The sequence below is a fragment of the Mycteria americana genome, chromosome 3, assembly GCF_035582795.1.
Source record: "Mycteria americana isolate JAX WOST 10 ecotype Jacksonville Zoo and Gardens chromosome 3, USCA_MyAme_1.0, whole genome shotgun sequence".
Taxonomy (NCBI): Eukaryota; Metazoa; Chordata; class Aves; order Ciconiiformes; family Ciconiidae; genus Mycteria; species Mycteria americana.
Genome location: NC_134367.1, coordinates 130,605,614 through 130,628,448, shown reverse-complemented (window position 1 = coordinate 130,628,448; position 22,835 = coordinate 130,605,614). Strand labels below are relative to the sequence as shown.

Sequence of the window (22,835 nt, the reverse complement as noted above, 5' to 3'; positions counted from 1 at the left end):
TTAAAGATACCCCAGCTCCTGATGCTTAGTGCCTGTGTGAAAATGTCAGCTTTGTCAAATAAACCCATTTCTGGCCCTCTTAACCTGGTGTAATGCTGCAACTGCCCAGCTTCACTTCCCAAAGCAATTCCTTTCAATGGCTCCATTTAAGAAGGGTCATTACAGAAGCTAATTATCTAGGGCAGCAGAGACACAAATCACCATTTCAAACATGAAAAAGCAGCTACCGCAATAGGGCTGAGCTCGCTCTCTCAAGCACTATTAACCTACCTGTTCTCTGATCATAGCTGATATCACCTGAGAGTCAAGTTAATCTCCTGCCATGGTCCAACCTGCCACCATACTGACTGCTCTCAGGTGAACCTGGGATGTCTGAAGCCAGCCTGCCACCTTCCCTCCAGGAAGGTTCAGACTAGCACATACTTACTCAATTCTTGGCTCCCATGGAGCTTCCCTCCTCAGGTAAGAACAGCTGGTTTGTGCTCCTCCCAGACAGTTCCCAAGTGTATTCTTTTTCTGCCCCTTCCCATAGGGCCTAAAACTCGTTGCAAGTGCAGAAAGTCAGGCTGACTGTACAGGTTCTGCCACAGGAGCATAAAAGTCTTTTTCCTATTTTATCATCTAACAAACAGAAAATCCCCCAGTACTCCAATAGTTGATTTACTGAGACCACCACCTATCACACAAATCATTAATACTCCTGTTACTGCAGGCAAGAAGACACCTTTCCTGTAAAGAATGGGATTCTTCTGGCTCCTAAATCATTGATTTTCACAGATTCAAATGAAGCATCCTACTGGTAATCTGCTAGCTAAAAAACCAAAGGCTTCCAAAGTTAGTATTTTACATAGTATTTTAGTAACTAGAGCATCCATCTATTCTACTACAAAAAGGAGCCTTACAGAAATTATTCTACAATAAAAGAAGCTAAACCTTGGAAAACCACTTAGATTGGGGAGGTCAATTTCTGAGAACAGTTACGAGAAATGGAAACATTTGAGCTTCTGTTTAGGGACTTTAACATTTGCCTCTGTTATTTCCTTAACATTATCCAGAATATGTAACAAACCAGGTATCAGTCAATTAAGTTAAGTCATAATAAGCAAGGACATTAGAATTCTTACTAAAAAATAACACAATACAGTCCTCAAAGAAGAGGAAAAGATTGCTAAGGAAAACTTTTTCAATCTTACATGATGAAAGACAGACAGACAACTACAAAGAAGCAGGCCAGTCATTTCTTTCTTCTTTAATGTTTTAGCTTAGAATAAAAAAAAAAAACCGAGCAATTTTTACTGTACATTCACATTTCTCCTCTCCCCAGTGCTTTGTTTTTTCTTTCAGGAGGTTCAGAGCCCACTTGCCATCAGGTGGGAAGTCGATTTTCTTATTAGGTCTACATACAAATTGGTGAACATCAGAAGGGACACCTCTTTGATTTTCAAAGTCTGTACCTCACAGTAGAAAAACAAGTAGTTCTTGTGAGCCCCTGGGAAATGTTTTGAAGTCTAAAAGAGATCACTGAACCCACTGATGGAACATAATCAATAGAGGAATTCTGACACTCTTAATGAGGGTGTTTTAGGGGGAAGATTTATCACATCAATTGTTTATTCCAAAACAATTTTTTTAATCCTAATGTTTTAATTATGTATTTTAAAATTCAGTGTTAATGAATCCAGATAATAAATGATGATGTTTCAGCCAGGTTCTTTGTTTTGTCCCCCTTCTGCTCAGATATTTTAGCAAGTCTGAACCCTATGACAGTTATTGATGTATTTATCTGAAACAGTGTCAATCATGTTAAAGGTGATACTTCCAAGTCTTTATGTTTTGCTCAACATTTCAATCTCGTACACTGAAAAGCCAGTAAAACTTTGGCCAAGTGTGCCTCTCAACCAAGTATACACGATAATTCCTTCTCCCAGGAAATAATTGTTAAATACTTGCTTCTCATCCTTACATTTTTATTTTGAGATGATAGTGAGAAGAATCTTAAGCACTGAAATGTAATCTGCTCTTCAGTCTATGCAATTCCATGTTCTTAGATTCTCATCTCCCCCTTGCTACACAAGATAAGAGCATTGGTTGCTTCTGTTTTTATTTTAAAAGAGTTTTTAATCAATTTGAAGACTTTGAAGTTCTACATCACCTTTAAGCATAAATAGTGTCTATTTTAAAAATATGATTCACTACCATCCACCTGCAGATTCTTGCGAAGACATCTACAGATTCTAGCAAGGTCGCTTGTACTTCCACAAACTATCACGCCTTTTTTCCTGAAAAAGAAAGAAAATACTCTGTAACCAACTAATTATATCAAGGCATAAAATTCAAAAACATTTCTTAAAATAAAAAAGTCTTCAGTGAATTTTCATTTCTTCTAGTGTTGCAAATCATTCCTAGAAGATTGCCACAGATTGCCTTAAGTTATCAGTGGTGCATTGCATCTCCTTTTGCCAATCTCATTGTATAACTGCTCTTGATTTTACGATCAGACACCTTCCTGTTCTAGTAGTTTCCTAAGGAAAAAAACCATATGCAACAGTTTTGGGAAAAGTTTAGGCATAAGTCTACTGACAGTCAAATACATGCTGGAAAACTAGTTCTAGGGAAGAGCTTTGGGCATTCCATTAAGTGACTGAGATTGACTGAGAAGTCTCCACTAATTGACTCAAAACTTTCAAGAAAGCAGCTTATTTCTTCTTCTCTTCTCCTACCCAGTTTTTTTTTTTTCTTTAAAAAAAATGGTGGCAAAGATAGAGAAGAGGGAATGCTTACATAGAAGTTGTACGTTAACAAATAAGTTTGTTTTCGAGAAAGTAGGCTGTCTGGGATGCCTGAAACTGTCAAGGCACTTGAACCAATTTTACAATATCAAGCTCTTTTCAACCGCAGCACATGGAAGGGCAGTTGCTAACTTACGACATGCTGCAACATAACTGGCAAGCAGTATTTGCACCCCACTGAACGGTAACTGTATGATATAACAAACAGATTGATACAATTCTTTACAATAGGTGTAAAGAAAGTGCAGTACTGAGTCATCTTAAGTCGTTCCTATGGCCTTACCTGTCACTGGGATGACGTAGATGACTGTGGAACAGTACCTCCCAGGACAATACTATTTTTATCAGTTAGGGTTTTGAGCACAGCTGTGGCTGGTGACTGTAGAATTTTACGTGAAAGCCTCATTCTACCATCAGTTGGATCACGTCCAAAGTATTTAACCTGTTAAGAAAACAAGCCACTTCAAGACTGATCAACTTAAAGAGCTGGAAATAGCATTTTCCTTAAAAGATGGTGGTTTGGGTTTTTTTTTGTTCCCAATTTGATGCTAGAAAAGCCATAGACAATAGGCACTGTTTAGCCTATATTGTTCTGTCAAATTAATGTGGTGCCTAGATAGTAAGAGTATGACACTAAATAAATCTAATTGGAAATAATCAGGCCTTTAACCAGCACAGAAAGGGAATCTGATATGGCAAAATATTTTCTTCATACACACAAAATAAAAAATTCACTCAAATTCTGAAATATGAACAGCAGTTTGTTAGCATTTTAAAGTTAAAAAAAAAAATACCTGAATTTCTTGTCCAACTTCTAATCCCAGGGCACTAGGATGTTTAATCTAGAACACAGTGTTTTTCAGAAAAAATTATTTCAGTGTGATTAATTTTGTAAGGTTAGTTATAAAAGTTCCTTCTTTTAGGGATTCTTCACGCTAAACTTCAGACAATCAGAGTGGCTCAACACTACCTTTCGAACAACAGGTTTCCAAATGTTACATAGAAAAGGATATTGCAGATCTAAAGAATTTGGTGATGTGCGTAAAAGCATAAACAGCAGGATTGTAGCAGGCATATAGCTAGATCGTTTGCAGCTTGAAGTGCAGGGCAAGCAGAGGTTAAACAAAAAGGTGCTGCTAATCTAACACAGCTTTTAACATGAAAATGGACTCTAGAAAAACAGTATGTGTGTTACAGCTAATGCAGTCTATGTTTGGTGAGAATTGATCAAAACCAAATATAAGTGTCTAGTTTATACTTGTTTAAGCATGTATTACCTTTCTTTGATCAAGTTGTGAATTATGAAGTAACACTGGTGTCATGTTTGGATACAATTTTACCATCACTCCAGAATCTCTGCAACAGAAAACAGCATGGTTATTTCAAAATACATGGATAGAAGTCTGTATATATTTTACTCTGCCTATTGACCTCAAAGCAAGCATTAGTAAACTTCTCATAAACAAGATTTTACTCCTCCATTTTTTAAAATCTTGTATCAACCATAACATGTCCACTCATTTTTTCCTTAATTGAAAGTAGATAGAAATTATTTATTTCAGGGCAGTATATTTCAGTAATAAGTACATCCAAAAAATGCATGTAATTTCAATCCAATATTTCTCTTGCAAAAAAATAAAAAGCAAATTCCCACCATCTCTCTCAGACACAAAGATGAAAAAGGCCTTAAGTTTTACAATTTATAGAGACATTCTAATAACTAAACAAGCAGCAAAAATAAACAGCCTTGTTAAGAAACAGAATAATATTTTCAACAGAAAATATCAGGAATGATGCAGGTGCCAATGTCACCAGCATAAGTTTGGCATCCTTTAAAAATCAGTTATTTTACATCATATTTAGGTACCAGGAATACAGCTATGTAAAACTAATTTCTACTTCAACTCCAGAGCACTTTTCATACCTTATTTCAGTTATCGTGGCTGTATAAACTGCTCCAAATTCCAAATTAACTTCCTGCTGTAAGGCAAAGAAAACAAAACAGTAAGGACACAAATTCACAAAATGCAAACTGAAAAAGCTAACGACAAAAGTCTGTCCTTACATCATCTTTGCAGATTTCACGGATAAATTCTCTTGCTTCATGCATTGCACTAGGTGTGGGGGCAAACACAGAATACGTCTCTTCATCCAGCTGACTTACAGTTACGCCTTGGAAATAGAATTTAATGAGAGGATTTAGGTGAACATTGCTACTGTTTCAGCAAGCGGAAAATTTACATTCAGTAAAGACTTGCACAGAGCAAAATTATTTTGCACAGACTCATTAACATCTCAGAGTCCTAATCATGTCAAATATTCTTCTTCAGATTAGATATTGGACAGCTTTACATACAACTGAACGGAAACCATGTTACAGGTACACTTGCCAAATACCTGGACAAACTTGTGCTCCATATGGGACTGTTCACATTTGCAAAATTATTATTATAATCCTTTTATGACAAGAAAAAATTCTTCGAATAATTTCGGTTTTATGAATAAATCCCAGCTTCTACGAATGAATTTCGTAACATATTTTTAATAAACTATAGCTTTCATTAATAGCTGATGGAAATTTAAGTGTTTCAGAGCCAGAACACAGTAAGATCGCACGGTAAGCCTTTGCACCTCTACACTAGTTTTCTGGCCAACACTGCCTCGGCTTGCAACCAAAGGGAAGTGTGATTTTTTTTTTCCTCCTTTTCTCCACCCCAATCCCCTGAGAAGCACTAATCAAGCTAGCTAGAGCATTAAAAGAGCTTCAAGTCCAAAGCAGCTGAAGCAGAACATCTGCTTGATATACTATAGACATCAGCCTTTTTAAATGTTAGCATTCTAAAAGTAGTGAACAAGTTTTACTATATTAAGCAATAAAAGAAAGAATTTGCATTTACAAAGAAGTGCTCATAAAAGAAAGCTGATGTATTTAATAGTATCATAGCAGAAACTCACCTCTGCTACCATGGCTGACTGTTGGTTGAGTATTACCTTCATCATGTTGGAGAGATAGTAAGGGTGGGCTCTGTTTAGTTTCACTGCTTTGAGTCATTTGAGCAAAGGTTTTTAATAGTGTAGCCTCTCAGAAATACTTAACACTTGGCAAGTTCCGTTCATTCACTTCTGAGGGCAACCACAATGTCAGGCTATACGCCTAATTCTAAGAGACCTGTCAGTCTGCATTTATCTCAACGAAAGCATCAGTTGCCCTATTTAGGAAATGGTAGCGAAAAAGGCATCAACTTTGAATTTGGCACTTAAGGCCAGGCAGGACAAACCACTGTGTAAACAAATACAATTAATTTTTTCCAAGAAATATAAGAAGGTCAGGAAATTTTGGTCACACTACTCGCTACCAGTTTAAGCCCCAGTACAGGTCACTCCTACAATGTGATAGTAAGTCAGATTTCTAACATATGCCAGCATGTTAACAGTGTATACAAGCTCTTCACAGAATCCTAGGAAAACAGCCGATGAGCAGGAATGAGCTCAATATCCCTCTTAACCACAGCAAAAAAGCTTTAGTTTATAGGAAGAGAAGCTGCATCGATTTGGTCTACACTTCAGCATATTCATGATTAGACTTGCTTGACTTCACATCTTTCATTCAACACTATCTGCAGCGCTGTACCTAGATGAACCTTTAATTGCCTCTTCTATAAGCCCTAAAAACACCAGCACATGTGCGCCAAACTTCTGGGAATTGCTGCTGCAAGACAAACTGCAAGCACTTTTACAGAGAGAATCTACACAACTAAGTGTAGCTGAAGGGAGCTTCACCTAGCTCTTCAAAACACATGCATCTCTTAGCAAGATATAGGACAGGCTCAGTTTGTACTGAGCATTGGAACAGCTAAACATACAAGTCTGAAAACAAAGGCAAACACTGTTTGGCAGTCTGCAGCATAAAGCACAAATTAAAAAGTACCCTTTTCTCTTAATAGTTCTTCCTATCTACTTATTAGGTTGTTGCTGCTGAAGCACAAATGCCAGTTTTATGGAGGTGGTCTACAGAACAATTTGGGAAGTTTAAGTTTAGCTACTGAGAGTTTCTAAAAGGGCATAAAGATATCATTCAGATTCAGCAATAGCTGTGCTAGTAATACCTGTGCTACCAAGATCTACTAATTAAAACACCACGCTAGTAATTTTTGTATAGAGAAGAGAAGCTAATAACACATTAGGATAAATTACCACAGGAAGGAACAATGTCTTACCAGTCTGTGCTTGAAGTTTTTTCAAATTATAGGCCCCAGGACCAACAAATCTTAACCTTTTTGATAATGGAACGTGGATAGTTTCTGAAAGAACATTTAAAAATACTTTGGAATGCTAAATATAATAATCTGGAAAGCTATCACAAAAAACAAGTCACATTCATTTAGGTTTTAATCTTCTATAGCTCCTTGTATTATTTGCTGAACATTGATGTAATTACATTTAAGAACTGAAATAAATGAAAACAGAATACAAATACCTTGATGAGTGTAAATTACCTTAAGCCATACCAATACTGACATCTATATCCATTCTGATTTTGTGAGAGTTTCACATAACTTCAGCTTAATTCTGTTTTCTGGTGTGCAGTGAAATAGTACAGTGCTGCCCCACATGGTAATAAAAAACAAAAATTCACCTCAAAAAACCCAAAGAAAAAATAATGCCAAGAGGCAGGGGCAGAAACATATAATGAACATTCATTAAAAAAGCTGTTTTAAGCAGCAGCTTATTGTTAAAAACAATTCTAAAAGATATGCATTCTAATCGACATACAACTAACATTACCTACAACTGGTCCACTTTCTTTTCTGTTAGGTCTGGGTTTTGCCAGCGTTTGGTTCATAATTTGCAAAATCTCCCTCTTTGCAGCTGTGGGGGTTAGGGGGGGAAAGGAGGAGGAAGGAAAAATAAAGACTTTTATATAAGATTAAAATTAATGTACGCAGTTTTTGTTATAAAGTAGATAAACATCCTTTCATAAAATCTGCCTCCTGCCTAACTTGAGAATTTATCATGGTAACTTAACACATTTCAGGTTGCGTGGGTTTGTTGCAGTACAACATTCTGCTCTGTGTACACAAAACCTATGCCTTCAGCACATTTATTGATTTTATGCAGCCTAGAACATTACACACAGTTCTGTTTCCGTGGATTATTTAAATAAATCAGAGTGCTGATAAGAGCAACAGCGTGTAGCTTTGATTAGTTAAGTTATGATACACTGGCCTGGACCTTTAGCTGAGCTGCTTCAAGTGATATACCATTGAATAGGAATTACTAGTTCTTAATATTTTAATACGGGTTTTTCTTACTAAAAATCTTGCTACTACAATCGAGTTGAAAATTTTCTCTTATAACTAGTTAAATCCTTATTAGGGCTTGTAGCTTCAGTTTTTCATATGGCTCAAGAACATTTTAGCCGTACACGTCAGAATACAGACAGCAGTAAATTTCAATAGTAAATATAGCTGAATTTATGGTAAATGAGAAATAGTTTGCTGTTCTTTTTATAACATTATTCTGTTAGATTTTTTAAAAATCATGTAATAGGATGTTTGTGTGTCAGTCCAAATCCCTTTCAGTGTTATGGTAACACTTTACACATTTAATTAAGAACAGATGCCCCCTCCCTCTCCCAACTTTCACCAATCAAAAGCAACCCAGAGTTTCAGTGCACAAAGCCGCACTTCAGCCTTTACTACCTGTGTTATTCATGGGGTATTGAGCTGCTAGATCTTAACCATGAACTACCTGAGATGACAGACTTTTACTTAAGTTTTAAGAACTCGCTGCTCAAGACACATTTAAAAATTGGTCTGAAGTTACTTTAAAGTCAGTTTGGAGCTTATTTTTAACAACCCTTTTAACTGATTTATTGCACAGCACAGAGCAAACCTTTTTCTCCCCAACTCACCACATACGGTTTTTAATACAGTATGACAAAAATTTTATAAACTGACATGGCTTAGTAATACTGTACTTGCATCAGTCAAATCCAAAATACTGCATGTAAATATTTCATAATATATTCCTCTACCCTGATGTTGCCTTTTTGTATAAGTTCCCTCCCTCCCCACTTTGCTATGCCACTAATTTTATTGCAATTTTTCAAAAGAAGTAATCCATTGTACTGAACTGGTGACTGCGGTATCACAGCATTTTTGTCCTGTTTTAATAAAAAGTAACCTCCAGGAGCAGCAGACACTTTCACTGACACTACATACAATAGTATGAAACTTAAGTGTGGTGGGAAGGACCTGGATTTTTGGAGATTGAATGCTCTCCCCTGACACAAAAAGCTATTTATTTTGTATGAAGTGCCTATATTGAAGTATAACAGACAACACCCAAACCAGACCAGTTTTTTGAAGATAGCAGCTTTTTTCCACAATGAGAAAAAAAAATTAATAATTAGTTTCATAAAACTTAGAATTTAATACAATTTATCATTTAATATCATAAAATGGGTGCAAATACAAATATGGACCTACTTGTAGCTTGCTGAATAGCTTCCATTACAATTTTTATTGGTATTCCTGGCAGTTTTAGATCAACCTAATATGAAAAGATTTAAGTTACATCAATATGTAAGGAAAGCTTTTTTAGATACATTCTCAGAGTTCCATTTTAGGAAGATTTAATGTTACAATACCTGCAAGGCAGTTATTCCTTTATTAGTACCCGCCATCTTGAAATCCATATCACCATAGTAATCTTCAATTCCCTACCAGCATAGACAGAAAGAAAGCAAACTGGAGTAACTTTATCCCAGTGTCAAGTCTCATTTTACTAAAAGTATATTCTTTGTTTCAATAAGCCACAAAGTAGTTCTGCAGACTTGGAATTACTTCTGAGACTTGCATGTTTTTCTTCAGCCTTATTTTGCTGTTCAGTATTAACACTGTTGCTTTCTCTCCTTATAAATTAAGGGAGTTCATGGACTAGTTTCTGAACAACAGATCCACAGATGATTTTGTACTATCCACTAGCGGCTGCCACAGGAAGCAGCAGCATGATAAAGTGCATTTTTCCCACCCCAGCAACTTTGCCAAGTGCTCATTCTCCATCCAATATATTGTGTTTTTCAGTAAACTAATGCATTCAAGAATTATTAATCTATTTCTCCCAAGACAAAAGACAAAATTCATTGGAAACAGAGAGCTTATGAAAGCTTAAAAGAAATAATTGAGTAATTACAAAAAAATAAGAAACATGACTGCACATTTCAGAGAGATTTTTCGAAATAAGGGAGGAGTTTGGGAGACAAAACAGAGAAGACAAAACTATTCAATATTTCCAGTAGTGTATGTTCCAGAATTAACTGGGTAAAAGATTACACAAGAAGGCCATAGAGGGTATTTTACAGAATTAAGCAGCAATAAAAACAACAACGCTAGAAACACTCACCAGGATGTCTGTCAGCAAACGATAGTCCTCAATATCTCCTTTTTCCAGACTGCATTTGGTAATGAGACCTATTGCTACACCTGCCACTGCACTTGATACCGGAACTCCTAATAGTGGTAAATAAACCCACATTTTTATAACTTTTGGTCATTTCCAAATCCTAGAACACATTATCATATGTAGTTTACGCTTATAAGTGCCATATTTTGTACCTGCATCCATTAACGCTAAACTTCCACCACATGCAGAAGCCATTGAAGAGGACCCTGCAGAGTTAGAATACAGGGCAAAAGAAAGTATTAAACATTGGTCAGCAGTGTCTGAAACAAAACTTGCTAGTGATATTCTTCAATGACAGTTTGAAACTTAACTCACTGCTAGCTAGAAAATACTGTGCAGCAACACACATACTACAGTAAATAATCACAATTAGAAATTTTCTGTAGCAGAAAAGTTTTAACAAGAAATGGGTAATATAGTTTGAATCTTTCATGATACTGATACCAAAAAAGCTCAACAAGCATCATGATTAATATTTAATATTCTAGACAAGGAATCTGTGGGTTTTGCAGGAAGCTGCAAATGGGACTCCTTCCCTTTCTCCACTAACCCCTTCTCCCAGCCACCTAATCTCAACTACAGTGCTAGGAAATAGGAGGTGGACCTCAGGGAGGTTCTTGCCACACAGGGGAATCTGCAGAAAGCTGAAATGGGTAGCTCTCTCCCAAACTGGGGAGATGGGAAAGAACACACACAGACAGCCAGGAGAAGTTACCTCTAAGTCAGTGAGGGTACCAGCTGTGATTAAACACTGAAGAACGGGCTGATATACATGCTGATTTATTTTCCTCACTGTGGCATAAAAATGCCCCCAAATACCATTTTATTAAACTCAGAATTTATGTTTACATCTCATACTGATACTGTGCTGTTATATAAATTGAAAGAAAGGTCCATTGTTCATGACCATATAGATCCTTTTCATTTTAAGTACTTCAGGTAATAGAGCTATCAAGATTAAGAAGGTTAAAAATGAAATCTATTACCTAAAATGCCTACAACTCAAGTTTATCAAACTCAAGCTTTTTTAAGAACCAAATTTAGTCTCTAGCACCAGGTTAAAAATAAGAAAATCATAATACCATTTGACTCTAAGACTTCAGAAGTAACTCGTATTGTGAATGGGAAATCCTGGGGAATAATTGGCTTCAAAGCTCTTTCTGCCAGTGCACCTGTTTAAAAAAAAAAAAAAAAAACAAAAAAAAAACCACCAAGTGATCCATAAATAAAAACAATCAGACAAAATAGTAAAACTTACAGCATGGGACTTCTCTAGTCTGAACTTACCATGTCCAAGTTCTCTTCTGTTCATACCAGTAACTTTGCCAATCTCATTAGTTGCATAAGGAGGAAACTACGAAGTAAAAAAATGTATATATAGAAAATTAATTAGTATTTTTTCTCCATTTTAAAACATAAATGTAGAAAAAAGTTATTTGACATTTTGGTGCATCTCAAGGTAAAAACTAATTTAAAAAAAAATCAAACCAACACATTACTTCTATCAGTCACTTAGTTTGCAAACCAGGACCAGTTTAGGTAGTGTTTAATAAGTGTTTTACTTCCACAGAACAAAAGAGAGTAAAGCAGTTGCAAGGTAGTTGAAAAACAACACAACAAGCTTACTCCAATTAAACTTGTCAAACAACATATCAGAAATCTTGTTTCTGTCATACAGATAATAGAACAAGATATGCCTGTTGCCTGTACAAAATACTTTGGGCAAGTTCCAAAGGCTGAGAGAGATCCAAGATGTAAAAGCACTTATTTACTATTGGTGTAGTATGTCAGCTGAACGTATTAATAGAGTTTACTAAAAATAATAGAGCAGGTTAATCCTGCTTTCAGTAACAACCCATTCTTAAAGAGCTAACCTAATGTTAAGATATTAAAAAGGCCATATAAAATGGCAATTTACAAGTTATCCAGTGCTTTTTAGGAAACCAGCACTTTTGTTCATAAACTGCAGTATAAATTCACATATGAATTAGAATTAATAAATTTTAGCAAATCTAGAGATAATTTATATCCTTGGAAGTGATCAATTTCACCTTTAAAAGCAAGACATTAAGCCCTTCTGTGAATCATGCAGAAAGCTGTGACACAGTAAAACTCTCACCTCATAATGCAGCATGAAGTTTTTATCTTTTATCCCACTATTAATTAAAAACAAGATCATGTCAAAAAAGAGCAACCAAACATGTCTTACATACAATAGGTAATACCTACGGTTATATTCAGTTATGCTTACAAATAGACCCAGAAAAAACAACAAATCAATAGATTTGCGGACCACCCACATTTTTCCTAAGGTTTTCTATGTAATAAACAAATTAAAAAGCATAGTCTACAAAGATAAAACCTCATGTGTTAATCATCATCATGAAAACAGTTTTCTGAGCTGTTTAGAACAGAATAGGCCCTATCAGTTCCTTATGCTGGTTTCGGTGTGTCTGAAGGAAGGAAAAAAAACCCTCAAACTTCAAGAACATCAGCATCTTACTGTACATGCTGCAGTAAGGACTAGGAAATGTAAGCACTCAGAAGGAAAACTGAAAATCTCCGTCACCACAAAACAGGTCTTGATTAAATAAAACAAATCTGCGCTCAAAAAAGTTACTTAAGTACCACAAGACTTGACTTTTAGCAATAAATACAAAGAAGTTAATCCATAAAGTTGCTTCAAGTCAAGACTTGCCTGTAGTTTCATAGAGGCATTCTCTCATTCATGAAGCAACCTAATGACTACTAATTAAAAGCTATTATTTAACACAAACTAATTTCCAAGAATACCAAAATTACAGAATATGGACAAACACCTCCAGGCCAAAAAAAATTAACTAAAGCAAAGCTGACACATGAAAATGTAAAAGCTCCCACACTGGTGGGATGAGATCACCAAACCGCAGCTTTAAAGGGAAGGAGTTTCCCCTCCCCAACAAGTTAGCCCTCAGCAATAAAATGTTAACAGCACAAGGACTTGCTTGCTACATCACAAGTTAAATTTTCCTTACTCCATTAAAAAAAGAACGCAAATGTTTTCACCCTCTGAACGTTTTTATTTTGAGACAAAATGAGAATATTTAGATATGCTGATTCAGTTGGGGGACACCCCACCCCCCCAATTACGTGCTTTTTAATTTTTTTCCATTTGAACTAAACTTGACAAACAGAACAGCACTTCATGGGCTATGTGCATCCAACCTATTGAGCAAAACTTCAAAACCTGTGAGAAATAGATTAAATGAGTAGAATACATATCAAGTTCCAAGTGTGATGATGAATACTTGGAACAAAGAGAGAATCAACTTTCATCAATCGTTTTATTTGAAGAGACTTGATATATGGACACAGTTTTAGAGATTCAAGAGTAATTTGCTACTTTCTTCCTCTGAAAACCAGACTGGATGTTGCTTGTAATACTCTCCAATTTCAAATGCAGGTCTATGGAATTAATGTCATCTTAACAAAAAACAGCTGCCAAGATCTCTTGAAAATAGGTCACTTCAAAGCCTGATTTTACACATTTTTCAGTCCTAATGAATACATATATATATACACATATATCAAAGTTCAAGGAACTTTTATCAAATGTGCTTAAATGCTCACCCTCTTTTATTACCAGACAAATCACCAAAAGATACATACCTCACTGCTGTCGAGATAAGATCTGATTTTACACTTGATTCTATTGAGTCAAATGTAACTGTACAGAGAACCTAGAGTAAAGAGACAGATGGTAAATAAATGGCTCAAACATTTCCATGTTTCACAACTTTTACTGGTTATGAAGAATCAAAAAGAATGATTTCAGCAACAAATATGATGCCATCACCTACCACTTCCGCCAACTTGTTTTCCCCTTCATTGCACAAACTTATTCATAATCTGTAAAGATTATACAATCTTCCAAGTGATCACATTTAAAAATACTAATTTGATGCTTCTTAAGCTGGTAGGAGCCTAGAACAGTTTGTTCACTACAAGACCGAACTACTTTGTTTAAGAGCCAGGGCCAGATGCAGCCACAATGTTATGCAGAAGAGCAAGCCTTTTTATCATGTGGACTTGCAGCATATGTTATTTTTAGTGGGATAAGAGGGGACAACACTGAGGAGTAAATCACTGTTTGCAGCTACCCATGTACCCTGTAATAAGTCAGATCAATGGCTGACAGCCTTCTAGGAAAATGAGCTATAAAAATATAGGAGACCAAATCTTGCGTACAATCTTAATTCAATCGACCCAACATCTGGCGCTTTTGGCAAAGAGGAGGGGAAAAAAAAAAAATCTCATGAATGTGATTTTTTTGTACAATTTCCCTATTTAGTCCAGGTTACATATGAAGTTCCTTTTAAAAGATTTCTCATGACGTGCACAATTTAGCACTATCCTACATATACCAATGACCCCATTAATGGAGTCAGCCATTTTCTAAAAATGAACAGGATTATATTTTACATGAAAAGCTTTTGTTTCAACAAGTCTACACAGAGGGATGAAAAAGATATGATTTTGGACTTATTAACAACCAATTTTAATTTAAGCCATCCTGAACTGGAAAGCTTTCTTCTCAAATCACCTCCCTGCAAGACAAAACCCAACCAACCAAAGATGCTGCAATTCTGCCAACGTGAACTGAACAAGGAGAATCCTTACAGCATCTAACTTTGGTTACTAGACACTCTTCAGAAAGTCTGAAGACACAGTAATGCTCACCACACTCTTCCTTGGCATATATGCTTAGAATGTTATCCTAACATCTGTACTGTTCATGTAGCAAGGAGCCAGGATCTGTCTACTGTCTTAACGGACTCATATTTTAAGCAAATCTAAACTGTTTTCTAGTTGTTACTACTTGAAGGTGAAGAAAAATGAAACCTTGCATTTAAATGAAAGATACAAATCTTTCAGCTTTTGACAAATTAATTTACAATTTCTGATGTTTAAAGATAATACCTGTGTTTGACCTCTCTGAAATAAGGCTGATCCATGAAGCATTTTAAACATGTTCACTTCACATTTAATATCTCGGAGGGAAGTCAAATCTCTCCCGTCACACCTAAGGTTACAAGCAGAAATTATGAGATCAATGAAACTATAGTCTTGGATAAAAAGTTGACAAACATTATTCACAAGGAGCTTGATATGCTTACCTTCTATATTCATTCAGAACAAGATTTCTAAAAATATCCTTTGAAACCACATTGAAAGATTCCATGATTTCATAAGGCTCAGCCTCTGGAAATTTTTCTGGGTATAAAAAAGAAATTGCATCTGAAGTTGGAAAATGAATTTTATAGAACTTTTACTAAAATAGCTTGGCCAACAAAAAGCACACTGTAACTCTAAGTACTGCTAGCTCCATTTAAGCATTCTCTAAATATTAAGAAAGCAGAAAGTAATACCTTTCAGCTGTTCTTCTGTTTCAAGCCTTATTTTGTTAATTGCTTCATCTCTAGAAATCTAGAACACAGGATTTGCAACCAGTTAACTCTACAGGGCAGAATAACAGAAGAAGTTCAGGTGGTTGGGTTTTTGTTTTAAAATTCTGTGAAACTCAAGGAATAAGGAATAGGATTGTCACACAAAGATCAATAATATGTACTGCAAACATATCCTGGTAGATAAGAATTTACAGAACAATTTATTATTACTATTGCAAATATATGCAGAGGAGGAGAGGAGTTTCTATTTACATTAAAGAAACTAAATCTTACTACAGCTTTATTATGGTATTAATTAAAAAATAATTACACCATGGTTGACTTTATTACTTACTTTATCGTGGCTAGAATCAGTGAATACTGCATAGATCTTGTTAAAAGCAAGCCTTTTGGAAGAAAAGAAAGAGTTTTTAAAAACACAGCTTAAAAACCACTTATATAATTAGTTTCTTTTGAGGACTAAATGTTTGCTTTCATTAGCAGTATGAAAGCACCAGACTGACATTTATAAACATCCAGCTGTCCTTCCTGCCTGCTCTCCTGCCACCTCTCTGAAATTAGTTATCACTGCCACAGCAAAGCTCATACAAGCCAACATATCTGACTCCTCTTGTTACCATTCCACAAGAGTTGCATTTTAACTTATAATACTTTCACTGGGTTTTCAGGATACTTGTTTTGCCCTATCCTTCTTAGTAAGTGTAAAACAAGAAAGCCGAAGGCCATGTTCCTAAGTTTCTATGGAAAACGCAGCAAGTAATTTTGAACGTTCAAAACATGCTATTTTGTTAAACAAAACCTCCAAACTATCTGGTCAGAGCTCATCAAATTAAATAATCATTAAGTACGTATTTTGAGTCATTTAACAGAATTTAGATCAAAATAATTTGTTCTGAACTTACTTCTTTGCACATTCCACAATCTCTTCAGGAGCAACAAATAACTTCTGAACAGTTCTCTTGACAACACCTCGTTCTTTCACTAGTTGTTGAATTCCCTGAATTATTTGCTGGGTATGTTTCACCCCTACTTTGATGGCATGACAGAAGTCTTGTTGCAATATATTCTCAGCAGTTGCTTCCAACATAACTATCAATGGAAAGTTAAAAATTAAGTAAATTACTATTTTATTGTTCAACAGCAATCTAACTCAACTGAGGAAATACAGATTAACATTAAACTGCATAAATATAATGGAATTTACTTTACCTAACCAAAAGTTACCTAACCTATCACTGTTGTTTATTCCTACTATTGTGTAAAAATACAAATTTCAAAAATTAGGAAAATACCTGCAAAGAGGCACCTACTTGATTTTCAAACACGCAACAGATATTAATCATTAACCTACTTACCAACTTGACTTTGAGGAGCTCCAGCAACAACTAAATTTAACGCACTAGAAGACATCTGTTTCCGAGTTGGATTGATAATAGTTTCTCCATCAACCAGTCCTACCCTTACTGCACCTACAAAGAAACTCCAGAAAATTATTATTGTTATAATAAGGAAGTTCTTTAAGGCATCATTTTACTTTGAAAATTATACCTCTAAAAACAATAATTAAAGCTATGGATTCATTTTAAAATATTAGCAAGTTAGCTATATATAAAGAACAAATCTGTAAGGCAAAATTATCTATTCTTGAATTTCTTTTGGATAGTATTACTGGGTAGGGCATATAATGCCAAGTAGCATTATACACAAGGCTGTAAGTCCATTGGGTTTTTTTAGACATTTGAGCACGTATTTTCTAGAAAAAAGGCAGGTGAAAGGAAAATACAGCTACATATTTGTTCTTGGCTAGATCATTTCTCTTCCCATAAAATATTCACAATGAAATAAAGCTCTTCTTGAGTTCCTGGAGAAAAAGTATTCTTATCCAGCTATTTTCTAAACAATGCTTTTCAAGACTAAGTTTCTCTAAAGAAAAAACTGAGTTATTGGTCTCTATACTATACTATTTCTCGACTATAAATCCTTACAGAAGTATATTTAGTCCAGGAAAAATAATGCTTTTAAGTGCAATAATCCTATCCATTGTAAAATTACTTTCAATACTTGAAACAAAAGGTAGTGAACTTCAGATTCAGATTTTTGTTAAAAAAGAAAGCATGAACTGTGGTCTAAGTCTTCTATTACGTTCAAATCACCTGTCATTTCAAAATATTTACTTACCAATAGGACCATTCCATGGGATATCAGATAATGCAAGTGCTGCAGAAGCTAGAATGAAGAGAGAAAAATCTGTATTAGAAACAACAAATCATATTAAATCACACAGAAGCAGTAATTTTTGACAGTCCTCTTACCTCCATTAATTGCCAGAACATCAGGATCATTGACACCATCTACTGCTAAAAGATTACAAAGGATCTGGCATAAGATAAAAGACAATGAATAATTTTGACCTATACATTTTTATTAGCTGTCAATACAAAGCTAAGGACAATAAAACAAAACATACCACATATTTACACAAGCTTATACTGCAAATGAAAATCTGTTCAAGTATTTAAACTAGAAAGCTCACAAAAAACCACTAATGTATAATATTGTATCATATCATATAACATATACTGTTAAGTCTTTCTTTCCTCTGTTGTACAGAGGATACTTGAATTTTGTTCCTGTATCTCTACAACAAAATTTGGAAACTAGCATGTAATAAAAATAATTTAAGACAAGGAGATGACAAACTAAAAAGCAGCATTACACTATCAGATTGTTTTTCGAAGTGTAAACTCCTCCTGGATGCTAATGAATACTGCTTTTCTTAAAATAGTGCCTGTATCATGTGAAATTTTCATTGGACCTACCCAAGTTTTCCATTCTGAAGGTAGCTATAGTTAAGGACAGTGAGTGTGACCTACCTGTGTATCATAAAAGTAGCCTACTGGAAAGAGTGGTCTGATTGACCGATCTGCAAAAGAAACATTCAAAGTCTAAGTATTTGGTTTTCAGTAGTCAGTATTCACTTTGTCTTGTAATAACCCCACAAGAAACTGACAAAATGGTTCAAATTAAAGACTCAAACAAACAAAAAAGAAGAGAACAGGCAGAGAACTCAGAAGGAAATTTAGCATGAAATATAATCAACTCTAAAATGTCAATAGCACTCAGAGTAAAATAAGAGGCATTTGGGTCAGCATATCCACTGTCAGGTAACACAAGGTAAAAACATTGAAAAAGTCTTCTGTGCTTTTTCAGCATAGAAAAAGGGCACATTTTAGGGTACAAGTAATCTATTACGTTGTATTTCACCAAAAATATCTTCAATGAAGGGACATAGTCCTTAAACAAAGAAAAGTAACAAAAGCACGTATGTGCTTTTATGCAAATATTTTATGCAAATATTTTATGCAAATATGCAAATATTGCATTATTTCCATGATGCGTAGATTTCCTCTTAATTTTATTTCAGTCTGAAGTGTTTAGGACTCTGTGTAGCAGCCCAGGCCTTATAGGCTGTTCCCTCTCCTAATTCTTTTCATTGCCGTCTTAAGGAGCTGATGTATTTGACATCAGCTTTATATAAATGTTGAATTTCAAGGCATTATCTTATACATTAATGGAGATAGCCATGACGGAGATGACTTTTCAAGCAGGATCAAGAGGGAGAGAATGAGTATACACCAATCAGTAAGTCTGCCTCTTTGTATTTCAGAGTTTAGCTTGGTTGTCTCTTCCACCTCTCCAGAGAGATGTGTGAGTGCAGAGGTAACATCTCTGCAGTTAAGATGAGATCTTAGATACAATAATATCAACAAAGGTGACAACAAGACTTCTCAAGATCCAGGCATATATATAAAGGAATATGCACACAGCCCCAGTTGATATACTATTTTAAAAATCAGTACTGATAAACAAGAAACAACAAGTTTGTTTTCTTCTGACATTACTGCAGAAACAATCAACTCTGCAAACAGCAGTTATAAATTACTATCTTTTCAAACATTCATGAGGCTATTACAAAATATTTAACATACATTGTAAATAAAATGTTTCAGCCTACCTATTACTCTGCTTGTAAGAATTTCTTTATCAGTGGAACCAAGTTCTCTTCTTAGATAGTTTGTAGGAATTCTTCCTGCTGCAGCGGCTTTCTGGCGATAGTCAACCTTTTAAAAACAAAACAGGATTTCTAAACACAACAGAATACTGGTTTCAGAGGCACAGAATCTATCAGGTTGGAGGGGACACCTCAGAAGCTATACAGTCCCATTTCCTGCTCAGAGCCAGGTCAACTCTGAACTCAGATTACATTACTCAAGGCTCTGTCCTGATGCCCAAAGGGACCCTCCCATTCTATATCAAATATGGACTACCCAGCCAGTCAGTCCCCAGCCTGAACTGTTGCAGGGCACTAATGCATCACAAGTTCAGAACTTTGTGGTTATCTTTATAGAATTTCATAAGGTTCTTGTCGGCCCATTCCTCCAGCCCCTGGTCCCTCTGGATGGCAGCCCTGCTTCTGCGCATATCATCTGCACCCCCCCAAGTCTGGCATCATCTGCAAACTTGACGAGCAGGAACTCCACGTCACCGATACAAGTATGAAACAGGCTGTGACCCAGGACAGACCCCCTGAGGAACTCACTACGACTCAGCCTCAAGGTAGAACACGAATCATTAACCCTTCAGAACCACAACACTTCGAGCCTCATAATCCAACCAGTTTTCCACACACCTAAAATATAATGTCTGAACGTGGATATTGTGGCAGACAAAGTTCACAAGGCTTTTGTGGAAAGCCTTGCTAAAGTCAAGGTAGACAACATCCACTGCACATCCCTTGCCCATAGGTCTAGTCATTTTATCACAGACTGCTATTCTGAAGTCCAAGGTCTGTAGTCTGCTACTCGCATTCCTCATTCCCCCCAGCACCTTGAACTCGACTATTTAGTGATTACTACTGCTAAGACTACCACTGATTATCACAGAACTAATTCTGTCATTAGTACTTACCACTAATGGCATAAACTGAGATGCAGAAGGCTTAGTTTTACTGACTGCTGTGACCATTACCGCTGTGTCACCTAGCTGGATTAAGAAAAAAAAAAATTTTTTTTGAAGTTACCTGCAACCAAAATATTGCCTGAAGTCCTAAACTTATTCACAAACTAAAACTCCAAAATATTCTTTGCAAAAAGAAACCGCACAAATCCATGCTGCAGAACATTATTTTTGCTTTTCAAACAAATTTTTTTCCTACAAAACACAGCTGTACATTCATTAGGGATTAAATTGCTACTTGAGGCTCTATATCCCTTTAATAGGCTCTGATATCCTAATAATGGCTGTTCAGATCCAGAAATTTTGAAGTTGCACAAATTTAAAGCTTTTTTTTTTTACCTGAACAACAGCAGATCCATCAGCAAACCTAGCCAGTTTTCCAGAAGACAGTTCCATCTTTCTATTGGAAAGAATATGTTATCACAGTGAATTAAAATAAATTTTCCAGTAATTTCTGCATTCCTCTACAGCACCTACCATACAGAATGTTGCCCACGCTTCATATTAAAGACAAAAATCCTCATTAGATATGGAAATTGAAACTCTTTGACCATAAGTGACCAAATCCCCTTACTTTAACATGCTTTTGCCTCAAATGTCCTGCTTCTTTCACCTTAAAGCAAAGACTTGCAGCCACCTCAGATGTCACCTAAAGTTACACCTTGGCCTTTGAGGCAAAACGCTTTGCTCGCACTGGAAGACGACTCACCCACCTGTTCAAGTTGGGTTTTAGAGTCTTGCCACTAGAAAACACAAGTACACACCTGCTGCACCCTCAGGAGAAAAGGGGAACTGCCTGCACACCCACAAAATGCCTTTTCCCACCACAGCTGCAAAACGTACAGGAAAGAGAGGGAAATACACTGGCTCTTCACCCACTGCGAATGACGAACAGCACGCAAGAATGCCAGCGGCAATTTCTCCTCACGTTTGCTTAACCCACCACCCCGGACAGCTCTCTCTACTGACTGCGGGGCCGTGGGGGCTGCTGGCCCCCTGCCTAGAGCCGGCACCGAAAGCCACTCCTCAGTCAGCGCCGCAGCCCATGCTCAGGGAGCGGGGAACACCCGCAACGCCTCCCCGCTGCTCCCCCGCTCCCTCAGGGCGTGGAGAGCCCCTCACCTGCCCCCCACCTCCACCGTCACCGTCCGGGAGGGCCCGGGCTCCGCCGCAGCGCCACGGACGGGGGCCAACCGCAGCACACAGCCGTCCGGCGGCAGCAGCCGCCGCCGCCATCGCGCCGCGACCCCGCCGCCAACGGCCAAACCGCCGAGCGCGGCGCGGCGACAACTCGTGGCGGCGGCCATCGCGCCGGTGGGTAGGAAAAGGCAACCCCAACCGCAGCCGCCACCCGATTGGCTCCCGGAGGCGGCGGGGGGGCGGGCTGCCGCGCAGTAAGCTCAAAGCGGATTGGCTCTCATACCGGTTTCGTTTCGAGTCCGCCCCCTGGCGGAGCCCCGCCGGCCACGGCAGGCGAGGAGGGTCAGGCAGCGGAGAGCACGGGAACGCGGTGGCTCCGGGGCCCTGAGCGGGGCCCTGCTGAGAAGTCTGAGGTAAAAAGTGGCGGAAAAAGCTCCGTGGCGGCCCCTGGATACGAGACGGCTTTAGAGGCAGCTCAAACTAAAATTTGGGGGCCACCAGCCCAAACAGGGGCCCATACTGAGGGAGAGGACTTCTGCACCAGGGCTGCGGCCTCCCTCCCACCGTTGGTGCCTCAGGAGACTTTGTGGCACCGCCGCACCCGTGCAGCCTTGTTTGGCTGCCCCAGGCTCAGTAGGCACTGCCTTCGGCCTGGTATCGCTGCTGAGCAACAGCAGCTGCAAGGCCTGGTGTGGAAAAGTTATTACATGTTACACAGTCAGTCAAAAATTCAGGGCCCTTCCTTTCGAAGCATGGCTGAATGAGTCAGTGCCGGCTTGAACTCACACTTGAAAGGAAAAATACATTTGGAATTCTTTTGCCCAGAAGACTTTGTTCTGTGCCTTTTGTCTTCAAAACTATAGTACATCCCACCACACACACACTTCAAAATAAAGAATTATAATTAAGCCCTCTGAATCTTTTTAGTAATGAATATTACAGCATATTAACCATAGATCCCATAGCAGGGTCTGGC

General features: G+C 37.2%; 1 protein-coding gene across 1 annotated transcript; it reads right to left on the bottom strand.

Annotated features, from left to right (window-relative positions):
* Positions 1-1,242: 1,242 nt before the first annotated feature.
* Positions 1,243-22,057, bottom strand: PNPT1 (polyribonucleotide nucleotidyltransferase 1). The gene is made up of 29 exons (XM_075496988.1): positions 21,842-22,057; positions 21,059-21,119; positions 20,672-20,746; positions 19,719-19,824; positions 18,577-18,626; positions 18,016-18,079; positions 17,882-17,929; positions 17,059-17,172; positions 16,606-16,792; positions 16,038-16,089; positions 15,665-15,722; positions 15,413-15,509; positions 15,216-15,318; positions 13,905-13,975; positions 12,376-12,412; positions 11,544-11,610; positions 11,339-11,428; positions 10,409-10,462; positions 10,197-10,303; positions 9,442-9,513; positions 9,281-9,344; positions 7,575-7,658; positions 7,007-7,090; positions 4,855-4,961; positions 4,714-4,769; positions 4,067-4,145; positions 3,584-3,631; positions 3,073-3,231; positions 1,243-2,279 (listed from the first exon to the last, which is right to left on the bottom strand). The coding sequence occupies exons 1-28, from the start codon at positions 22,024-22,026 to the stop codon at positions 3,076-3,078; spliced, it is 2,376 nt and encodes a 791-aa protein (XP_075353103.1). The 5' UTR covers positions 22,027-22,057; the 3' UTR covers positions 1,243-2,279; positions 3,073-3,075.
* Positions 22,058-22,835: the final 778 nt, after the last annotated feature.

Coding starts and splice junctions, on each gene's coding strand:
- PNPT1 (XM_075496988.1), bottom strand. CDS start 22,026: ATGGCCGCCGCCACGAGTTGTCGCCGCGCCGCGCTCGGCGGTTTGGCC. Junction 7,091..7,574: donor AGAAAGTGGACCAGTTGTAG/GTAATGTTAGTT, acceptor ATGTTCTTTCAG/AAACTATCCACGTTCCATTA. Junction 4,146..4,713: donor GCCACGATAACTGAAATAAG/GTATGAAAAGTG, acceptor TTTCTGTTGCAG/AGATTCTGGAGTGATGGTAA.